We start from the raw sequence: 11,583 nt of genomic DNA, 5'->3' as shown, positions 1-11,583 counted from the left end.
TTCAGGTGTAGTTTATATAGTCCAGGTGTCGTTTTTATGGTTCAGGTTTAGTTTCTATGGTCCAGGTGTAGTTTTTATTGTTCAGGTGTAGTTTATATAGACCAACAGTAGTTTATATGGTTCATGTGTAGTTTCTATAGTTCAGGTGTAGTTTCAATGGTTCAGTTATAGTCTCCATAGTCCAACTGTATTTATGTGGTTCAGTTGAAGCTTCTATGGGAAAAACATGTTATTGGTAGAAATAACTTTATGTATGAACATCATGTATGTCCTCCAGCAGTCTAAGCCTGTAGCAGCAGAACTAAGGGATAGCTCAGGAAACCCAAACCAACCCTAACTGTAGCATTTGTCAAAAAGGAAAGACTTAAGTCTAATCTGAAAACTGGACAATGTGTCAGCCTGACAGACAGAAACTGGAAGTTGGTTCCACAAGAGAGGAGCCTGAAAACTGAAAGATCTTTCTCCCATTGTACTTTCGAAACTCTAGGAACCGCAAGTAAACCTGAGAGAAAAGTGGTCTGTTTGAAAAATATGGAACAATAAGATCTGTAATATAAGATGGAGCTAGGCTGTTGAGGGCTTTGTAGGTTAGAAGTAAGAGTCTGAATTCTGTTCTGAATTTGACAGGGAGCCAGTGGTTCACCGTTTCATTCTAGTCCTGTTTCATTTTGTTTAAATCAGGTCTCTCTTGAAAACGAGTCCTCGTGACTCAATGAGATTAACCTCTATAAATAAAAATTGAATGAAAATTAACAGAAAAGAGTCAAAAGTTTTGTGAACGCAGGTCAGAACTTTGAACTGTATTCAAATTTTTAACTGAATTTACAAACGGGTTGAAACATGAGGCTCTTTCACAAAACAGTTCTGTAAAATGGCCGCAAAGACCAGTCCGTCTTTGTGCTCCTCTGGCCGTTCATAAATCCCTGATGGACATGGACACGTCCCGCTCAGACGTGAGCTTCATTTCAGAAATGAAACCAATTGTGGCACCATAAAAAAGTTTGGATGAAGGACGACGTCTCGGAAAACAAAAAAGCGTCCAGACGACCTGACTGAACATTGTTGGATTTTAATCTGGATTATTGAGCATGAACTTTGGCATAAAAAAGTTTGTTTCGACTCTGTCTGCATTCGACCCTCAAATGCAGCACAAAGGCTTCAACCTCCCTCGCTGCCTCGGTCCACTCAGAAATCAGGCCAAGCATCGTTTTGTGTAAGAACCTTCAGTTTATAAACGAGCAGTTCCCCGATGTTCCCCGTCACAGAGGAATTTGGAAAATGAATGTTTGTAGTTTTTGGAGATGAGTGTTTTTCTGGACTGGAAATAAACGGAGAATGTAAATAAACCTAAATGTTTTTGGTGCAAAATATTCAAGTGGGTAAGAGTTGCACAGCGGGAGGTTGTTTGTTGTTCTTCCTGTCTGAGGCGGTTCAGATTGATGGACCCTGAAGAGACGAGAGACATTTTATCCACGACCAGGAGCAGCGGCAGAGCCGTGGGGGCAGTGATGGCCATGGCCACCAGAGACAAATCTGTGGCCACTAATCATTTGAGAAAACTGCTTCTAAGCAATATAAAAACTAGAACGCATGGTTTCCTCAAAAGGAACCTTTCTTATGTGTGGATGCACACACACCATAATGGAAGTTGCTACCTCACGTACTTCTCAAAGTATCGCGCTCACAACGTGCACGGAGGGAATGAATTTCAAATCCCCCCTTTTTCATTCTGTGACAAGGTTCAGCAATGTCAGGTCTTTTTGATATCATCAGCTGTTAGCAAAATATCTCATGACCAACTGGACAAAAAAAAACAACGTCCAACATTAATTGTTGGTTGTACCTCTACAGTTGATCTACAGTTGATCTACAGTTGATCTACAGTTGATCTACAGTTGATCTACAGCTGATCTACAGTTGATCTACAGCTGATCTACAGCTTATCTACAGTTGATCTACAGCTTATCTACAGTTGATCTACAGCTGATCTACAGTTGATCTACAGCTGATCTACAGTTGATCTACAGTTGATCTACAACTGATCTACAGTTGATCTACAGCTTATCTACAGTTGATCTACAACTGATCTACAACTGATCTACAGTTGATCTACAGCTGATCTACAGTTGATCTACAGTTGATCTACAGCTTATCTACAGTTGATCTACAGCTGATCTACAGTTGATCTACAGTTGATCTACAGCTGATCTACAGCTTATCTACAGTTGATCTACAGCTGATCTACAGCTTATCTACAGTTGATCTACAGCTGATCTACAGTTGATCTACAGCTGATCTACAGCTTATCTACAGTTGATCTACAGTTGATCTACAGCTGATCTACAGCTTATCTACAGTTGATCTACAGCTGATCTACAGCTTATCTACAATTGATCTACAGCTGATCTACAGCTTATCTACAGTTGATCTACAGTTGATCTACAGCTTATCTACAGTTGATCTACAGCTGATCTACAGCTTATCTACAGTTGATCTACAGCTGATCTACAGCTTATCTACAGTTGATCTACAGCTGATCTACAGCTTATCTACAGTTGATCTACAGCTTATCTACAGCTGATCTACAGTTGATCTACAGTTGATCTACAGCTTATCTACAGTTGATCTACAGCTTATCTACAGCTGATCTACAGCTTATCTACAGTTGATCTACAGCTTATCTACAGTTGATCTACAGCTGCTCTACAGTTGATCTACAGCTTATCTACAGTTGATCTACAGCTGATCTACAGTTGATCTACAGCTTATCTACAGCTTATCTACAGTTGATCTACAGCTGATCTACAGTTGATCTACAGTTGATCTACAGCTTATCTACAGTTGATCAACAGCTTATCTACAGTTGATCTACAGCTGATCTACAGCTTATCTACAGTTGATCTACAGTTGATCTACAGCTGATCTACAGTTCATCTACAGTTGATCTACAGCTGATCTACAGTTGATCTACAGTTGTTCTACAGCTGATCTACAGTTGATCTACAGCTGATCTACAGCTGATCTACAGTTGATCCACAGCTGCTCTACAGCTGATCTACAGTTGATCTACAGTTGATCTACAGCTGATCTACAGCTGATCTACAGCTTATCTACAGTTGATCTACAGTTGTTCTACAGCTGATCTACAGTTGATCTACAGCTGATCTACAGCTGATCTACAGTTGATCCACAGCTGCTCTACAGCTGATCTACAGTTGATCTACAGTTGATCTACAGCTGATCTACAGCTGATCTACAGCTTATCTACAGTTGATCTACAGTTGATCTACAGCTGATCTACAGTTCATCTACAGTTGATCTACAGCTTATCTATAGCTTATCTACAGCTGATCTACAGTTGATCTACAGTTGATCTACAGCTGCTCTACAGTTGATCTACAGCTGCTATTCAGTTGATCTACAGCTGCTCTATAGCTGATCTATAGATGATCTACAGCTGCTCTACAGTTCAATTCAATTCAATTCAGTTTATTTATATAGCGCCAAATCACAACAAAGTTGTCTCAGGGCACTTTACAGAAACATTCACATAAAAGCCAATTAGTAAAGTTCTCTATCTAAGGAATCCAGCAGACAAGTTGAATCTTGGCTTCGTCGCAGTCTCCCATCCTGAGCAAGCACAGTGGCAACAGTGGAAAGGAAAAACTCCCTTTTAACAGGAAGAAACCTCCAGCAGAACCAGCTCAGGACAAGTGGTCATCTGCTTTGACCGGCTGGTTTGAGAGGACAGGAAGGAGAGACAGACAAACACAGAATGGTAGGTCCAGTTGATCTACAAATGGCCGCCACAGCCAACTGATACGTCAGTTTTACAGACATTGGGCTAAACTTGGTGTGGTCGTAGCTGAGAGGCATTGACGCATACGATGAGCTCTAACAGACCACACAAGATCTTTGGTTAAAACTGTGGCCTGAATGGCAGCAGGCAGTATGTGTCCCTCCAAGGTACGCTCCTTTTGTAACAAAACATCTCAGTCCGTACCAACTCATAACTAATCAGTCCGTCTGCATCAGCCAAATTCCCACAATCCATCACTGTTCAGAGGGTGAAACTGACGCGACGCCACTGTGCAACTGTGCCCCAGGGTTGGGCTATAAGCTGCATGTAGACACAAACAGACGTAGAAAAGAATTGCTGTCAAACAGATAAAGATGTTTTCTTTCATTTCTCTCATTTCTTCCCCTCGATGCCTTTTCTTCGCAGCGTGAAACAGAAGGCGTGCAGTTAAAAGTGCTGCCTGTTTGAGTTGAGCTCCCGCCGCTGATTGGCGGCCACTTGATGAGCAGATTCTTCGTCTCTCGCAGAATGAATGTGATTAAAATTGGATCTCCTTCATGGAGGAGTCATTAGACAAGGGGTGGGGGTGGTGCAGACCAACGGTGGAACCATACCGATTTTCTTTTTGTTTTCCCTGAGAATGCTCCTCTTTATTAACAAAAGAATAATGACAGGTAAATGAAGTGGAACCTCATAAATAGTGGCTGAAGAGTGGCTGGGTAAAAATAAATGGACTCCCTTAGCAACACCGCTGCTTTCTTCTTCTGCAGCAACAGGCTGTTTACTCATCTGTGTGTGAGGTGGCCAAACGAAGCCCAAAAAGGAGGCCCTCTCGCTGGGAACGGCTTTCTCCCAGCAGACACCGAGCGGGGGGCTTTGAAGCTAAAACAAAAGGTAAAACAAAAGGTGCGTTCACTGGTCAACCAGGTGGGTGGGAGTCTCACTTTCGGGGCCACCGGCGGTGTCCAACAGGTTGCCGATCCCACCCACACGGAGCGCTGGGACAAGTGAATGAAACGCTACAGTGTCTTTCTCCTCGAGTGAGCTGACTGGAATATTGATGAAGCAAATATTTTTCTTCCGTCTGATCTCATGTGAAGTACTCTCGCCGTAGGAGGAGGTCAACCAGCAGGACAACAATTAGATTTAGAGCGGGGAGTTGTTGTTTTTTGTATTCTGGAGTTTCTGAGAGGCAAGAAGAAAAAAAGACCGCAGCGATGGACTCACAAAGGAAAGGAGCGAAGCTTTGGTGGATGACCAAAACAAACGCTGGGCACGACCAACGCCGCCTTTTCCCTTTCCAGGCTTGGGTGACTTGAAAGCGTTACCAGATGCAAAGAGAAAAAGGAGGAACTGACAGAGGAGGGAGGGGAGTTAGCAGGAGAGTTTCAGAGTTTTACCTCGGTTTTGGAAATGAAAACTAAAAAAAATGGTGACAGCCCAGTCACAGTTGCTTTGCTTCAGCTTCCAACAGAAATACCTCTAACTGTATTCCAGGCCCCTTGTTCCACACTTCACTACCTGTACCATCTCAGTAACTTAACATCGAGGACAGTCTCACTATAAAACAAGGTTTAACTATGTTGTGACAAAGACCATACTGGTCAATTGAAAACGCACCTGAAGTCCAAAAATAACCTCCGTTGGTTAAGGTCCAGTACAGTTCATGGCTTTGATGAGACGAGTCAAACTTTGGTGTCATGCTGCAGTGATTCTTCTGTGAGCAGAGCCGAGCAAAATGTTGTAAAAACAGTGAATAAAGATCAGCAGACCCACAGGAAGTCCTGGTGTGGTATGCGGGGCGTGCAGACGTCTCTGGCCCAATGGTGGAACCAATGAGCACATTAGGCTGCCCACACAGGTCTTAAAGGTTCTGGTCACCCAAGACAAACCACACCAAGGAAGGATCGTCATTGTGCGCCAAGCATTCCAGAACCTCATGACACTGGAGCCTGCCATTTGGACGTAGGTACTGGACGTCCAAGTCTACATGTCATCTCACACTGTGAATCAAATGGTTCGTATCAGCCGGACTACGGGTTCCCAGTCTCTACAGAAGCTCCTGATAACAGAGCAGAGATGGCTACATTTGAAGTGGCACTGCAACCAGAAGACATGGACGAGTTGTCCATGTCATAGCAAGAGATGAATTTTAGTTCTCCAGCACCAAGGATGACCACCGTGTGTCTGAACGATGGCACTGAGGGAGGAGGACCAAAACTGTCCATGTTTTAGAGACACACAGGGTTTACTCCTGGTATCATTATGTGAGGAGACGTGGGGAGGAAATTCATTCAACTTTTATTTATACAGGTTAGTCTCATTGAGCCTCGAGGACTCTTTTACAGGACAGACCTGATTTAAACAAAGAATAATGACAACAGTAAACAACAATGACAGCAAAAATGACCTCAGGTCACCTCTGGTAATAAGTTGGAGGACCCTGATGGCACGGTGCTCCTTCAGTGCATGTCTCAACCCTCAAGAAACAGTCCCCCGTTAGTCTTACACCAAGACAAACGTCTTACAGACAGCATGTGTCATCCTGAGGTCCTCCTGGGGTCAATGTACAATCGATAAACCAGCACGTTGTCGCCACCTAGCTCGAGTGTCAAACTGTCAACGTGAGTCAACTGCTGCAGTGCTATGTGCAAGTCAACGACACCACGATAAACACTTGAATGAAATCTGTTGTGGTGAGAACCAGATTATTAATGATTCTGTCAAACAAATGTCGTCCACCCAGGAAAGAAAAAAAAGTGTGATTCCTTTGGCACTGACTGAGGAGTCAGAACTGGCATCAAAAGCCCTGAAGACCCTCCACCTCTCTCTTTTCACCACACTGGCAAGGGCCCCCCAGCTATTCTGGATTTTAATGTTGCAATGTAAATCTCCAACATGGGGGGTGTACACTTCCCTCTTCCTACACGGCTCTGGCTTCTCTTTCTTCTTGTGCCAAACCCATCGTGAGTGGGAGCGAGGGGAGACTGAAGAGCTTTTTGCATCACCTCCCTCCTAGTGAGAGTGGGCGACGTCAGCCCCTCTCCTTGGTAACAGAGAGGAGAGAAAAGGGATGGGGAGACACACTGTGAGACACAGACAAGAGGTGTGGGTCTTTTTATCTTTTTTTTCTGCCTTTTTTTTGGCATTTGGTCGTTCATCAGGTGGGAAAAGCAGAATAAGTTGCAGTCCAGTTGGCTGGAACAACCACATACCAACCACTCTGCTCCATGACAGCCACGACGTTTGATGACTTGTTGACGTCTCCACTACCAAACTGACAGCGAGCTCCCCACCCCGTTCCCTCTCTCGTCATCCCTCCCCACAACACTGTGACAGACTCAGTCATCTAACTCTGTCACAAACGAGAAAGGATGAGCTTCAGCGTCGTCAGACTGCAGCCTGTTAATGAGCAGCGGGGCTGGTTTGAAGTCTGCCGAGCAGAGAAGCACCTTCAGCCAAACGACGTCTGTCACGGCTGCAGAATGTGACGGGCATTTAATAAGGCCGCAAAGAATGGTTCTGCTGGCGAGAACACTAATTACTGACAGCTTCAAAGGCGTCTTGTTCTTTTGGAGGAAGAGAGTTTTGATGAAGCTGCGAGTGACTGGAGGTGCAGATGAATATGAGCCAAGACAGACAGGCGTCCATCAGTTTGACATCAGCAAATTAAAACGTTTTCAACTTATAATTATTGCCCCCTTTATCGAGATTTCACGTTTTACTGTATGTGGGAAGCAACTGTCCAGAGGAGAAATTAGTTTCAAACTCACAATCTTTAGGTAAATTTAAAAAAGTAAGAAAACTCAGAAATCTGTGGGGACTTGATCCGACTGTCACTATTTCTTGTTCATTGCGTTACTGAGGTTTTCAAACTCGTGTTGGAGCAGTACGGCCTTTTCCTGGGTCATGCAACAGCTGACCAGATCTTCACCTTTGCAAAGATGCTAAAGGGTCATGGGACCTTCATTGTTGGGTTCATGTGTTTTGTGGATCTGGAGAAGATTTGCCTGTTTCCTAAGGTGGTCCCTGAGGGGTGTTGTGGACTTTTTCACGGGCCATCCAGTCCACGTGTAACCAAACCGAGAGCTGTGTCTGAATCCTCGGCACAAAGTCAAGCTCGTCCCCGGTGCACGTCTGTCCCTTGTCTTCAGGCTTGTTGGTGGTGCTCATGGACAGGACCTCAAGGTGCAGTCGTAGAAAGCAAGGTGCCTGGTCTCGGTACCTCAGGGTCTCGTCTCTGCTTTTCATCTGATGAAGTTCTGTTGGTGCCTTCAAGCGTTGACCTTTAGTGTGCACTGGGGCCGTTTGCAACAGAACGTGACGCTGCAGAGTTAAAAATCTGCTCCTCTACGTTTGAGGCCATGGTTTACAAACTGAAAAAGCTGCAACGGGGGTGAGTCTCTGACTGAAGCAGTGCATGACTCAAGTATCTGGAGTCTTCTTCACAAGTGATGGAGAATGGAGCAAGAGCTTTACCAAGGATTGGGGCGTTGCTTCAGTTTTTTGTGGTGAAGCCAAAACAAAGGTCTTGATTTCATTGTCTTGTTCTTTTGTGTCCCAACCTTCACCTTTCGCCGTGAGATCTGGATCATAACTGAAAGAATCTGAGCTCCGAGTAGTCGCTGCTTCTCTTCAGCTGAGGTGGTCTGATTTAAGATGTCTCCTGGGTGCCGCCCCCACTCTTGACGTTTTCCAGGCATGTTTCATGGAGAAGAAATCTCAGGGTGGACCCAGAACACACTGGAGGGCACGGGGAGCCCTTGAAACCCACCAGGAGGACCTGGAAAGTATTGCTGTGGATGGAGATGTCTGGGATTCCCTTCTGAACCTTTTACTTCCTCGAACCGACCGTGAATAATGAGAAGAAAATGGATGGACGAACAGAGGGTCCCAAACTTTAAAATAATGGTGGCAGAACCTGGTCCAGGCTTTGCTTTACCAACTGTACCGATGCCCCTACAACCAACTTACTATTTTTTATTCATCTATTTCTTTTTCATAACAGCTTCAGTTAAAATATGTGATAAGAAATTATTCTGAAATCAAACTAGTTTCCTTGGGTTCATCTCCAGAACCCAACAAATCAAAGTTCCACCCGTTTTATACCCCAGTTGTTTCTGCTGCGTGTTTCCACTGATTCACGCTAACGAGGAGCCTGTTTTTTAAAGTGGGTTAGGTACGCCGTGAATTTAATTTTCTCTTCTGGTTTTGAGCGGCAGCCTTGCTCAGAAATGGTCGGCTAAAACCCGTCCAACAAACGCTCTGCAGGAGGAAATCTAAACGCTGGAGACTGAACAATCAATCCCGCATGGATTTATATGAAAATCCAGTCTAACAAAAGCCTGGTAATATCTGCTGGCAGAGCTCACCCTGAGCCGTATGGAATCTATTTATGAGCGCTCAGAGAAAAACAGGCCGTATTTGTGTCTTCGTGCTGCGTCTGCAGACAATCTTCGGTGGTTGAGTCGTGTCTGTTGCGGTGCCAGATACCCTCAGCCCTTGTTTTCCTCTGCACAAGTAAAATCTTAAACAAGAGCTCCTGTCAGATGCTGAAAGAGGTCGGTACGCTGGTGTAGATTCTCAATCATCCAGGGCATGGCAAATCCAGATAAAAAAAAAAATAATTAAAAAACAAGACTATTCTGAAACCGAACATGTTTTGAACTGAGAAACGAGAAGCAGGACGTAGTTGGTGTTAACCAAGACAATGTCCCTGATGGAAAAAGACGTGGACTCTGGAAACTCACAGGGGGGATGTTTTGCTGAGTTCGATGAGAACCTCCTCTGGGAAGATGGCACAGCGTGTAGTGTTTGTAGAAAAGTACATTTAGAAAGCAGACCGTTGTTTTTAAACTCAGAGCACGACTGGAGAGACTCTGTTGGCCAACATGAAGTCACAGCTCTGGTGACCAGCGATCAGGCTTTCTGAGCCACTACGATGCGTTTTGCACATTAAAGCAGAGGATAAATGTAAATGTTCGTAGTGTTTGAGATGAGTGTTTTTCTGGAATAGAACTGAACAGGGAATGCAAACTGTGTTTTACGTGGATAAGAGTTACACCGTGCAGAAGAACCGAGGTAGGTGGTTTTTTAGCTCGTTCGAAGCGGAGCAGAGAGACGGATCCTGACGAGAGGAGGGAACAGTTTTATCCACCACCAGGTGCAATGGTGGAGCTAGGGGGTGACCAGTGGTGGCCTTGGAAATCATAAATTAATCTGTGGCCACCCCACCAGCTACTCCAATCATCTGAGGAAACTAAACTTTGAAGCAATATAAAAACTAGAAATCAAAGTCTCCTCAAACGATCGTGATGGCCGGTGTATATAAATATATGGTGGTGGCCATCTTGGATTTTGACGAGGCAACCCAATATTCTAAAGGAATCTTTTTAAAGCCTGGATGCAGCCACACACTAATAAGGAAGGCGGTACCTCACTTATTTTTAATTTTATCGTGCTCTTGATTTGGATGGAGGGTATTTCCAATTCCTCGCGACGAGGGACAAAAATCTCAAAAACCACCGATTGGATTTTAATGAATCATTTAAATAAACCTTGAATTTATGTCTTCAACCAATTAACTTTGGAACCAACCTAATTTAAGATGGCCGACAACTAACTGACCCCCATCCAATGCAAAAATGGCTACGAGTCAGTAAGTTTTACAGATACTGAGCTAAAATTGAGTGTGGTAGTCGCTGAGTGTCATCGCCAACATAGATGTGAGAATCTCATGAAACTTTCTACGTTTGATCAAAACAGCAACAACTCTGTCACTTCTCAGTAAAAGATGATCTCAGTCTAAAACCCAGCGGGTGATGTGCATTCCTTCAAGGAACGCTTGGTCTTTAATATACTTTTAATTTAACTTTTTAATTATTGTTCCCTGGAGCTGTGAGGACGTATGATGATTTTCAGAACACAAAGTAACTTAAAAAGCTTATCACACAAATAATATTAGTTTCAGTGTAGTTATGACTTTACATGTTCTCCCCCAATGCTTGAAATTTAAATTTAAGTTGTTGCAATCATATTCCTGAGTATTTATACAATAAACTGAAAATATAATAAACAGTGACAAAGTAAAAAATTGCATTTCATGCCAGTTAAAGAGGCTACAAACTACACTGCAAAACTCTGAAAACAGCATCGTGCTGTAAAGTGTCTCATACGAGCTAAAATTAAATATTTTTATAATTTAATCGACGCGGGGGAAGAAGCAGTACTTACTCGTCGTCTGGCGTTAGCTGCACCGGTTCGTTAGTAAACTGCGTGTCGAAGTTTTCCAAGCCGTACTCGTCTGAGATCTGAGGTTTGAATGGCGGCGTCATCTCCTTCTTCTCCAGCTGAAGAAAAACAAATTAAAACGCGTCATCGTCGAGTCCAAGAGCATTTAGGATTCCAACGGAACGAGAACAGAGGGGAGAACAAACGGGACGTGTCAGAGCTGTGGTAACGGTCTGGTTGTGTGAGTGGTGCAGTTTTATGAAGTTTCAGTTCAGGTTTGTGCTCATCGTCCGGCTGCAGCGTCACGACGAGGAGAGAGAACAGAGAAGAGAGAACTTAGAACAGAGAACTGAGATCCGAGAACAGAGAAGAGATAACTGATAAAAGAGAACTGAGAACAGTGAACTGAGAAAAGAGAAGAGAGAACTGAGAAAAAAGAACAGAGAAGAGAGAACTGAGAACAGAGAACTGAGATCCGAGAACAGAGAAGAGAGAACTGAGAAAAGAGAACTGAGAAAAGAGAAGAGAGAACTGAGAAAAAAGAACAGAGAAGA

General features: G+C 43.8%; 1 protein-coding gene across 1 annotated transcript in view; it reads right to left on the bottom strand.

Moving 5' to 3' along the window:
• prkcz (protein kinase C, zeta) overlaps positions 1-11,583 on the bottom strand; it is a gene marked incomplete in the record, with an annotated part of 124,479 nt that overhangs the window by 2,663 nt on the left and 110,233 nt on the right. The window contains 1 exon segment of the mRNA XM_037685061.1: positions 11,033-11,148. Within this exon segment, the coding sequence (XP_037540989.1) occupies positions 11,033-11,148 (116 nt within the window).

This window comes from Nematolebias whitei, chromosome 11 (assembly GCF_014905685.2).
Source record: "Nematolebias whitei isolate Nwh7 chromosome 11, NemWhi1, whole genome shotgun sequence".
Classification (NCBI taxonomy): Eukaryota; Metazoa; Chordata; class Actinopteri; order Cyprinodontiformes; family Rivulidae; genus Nematolebias; species Nematolebias whitei.
This window is presented reverse-complemented; position numbering and strand designations above follow the sequence as displayed.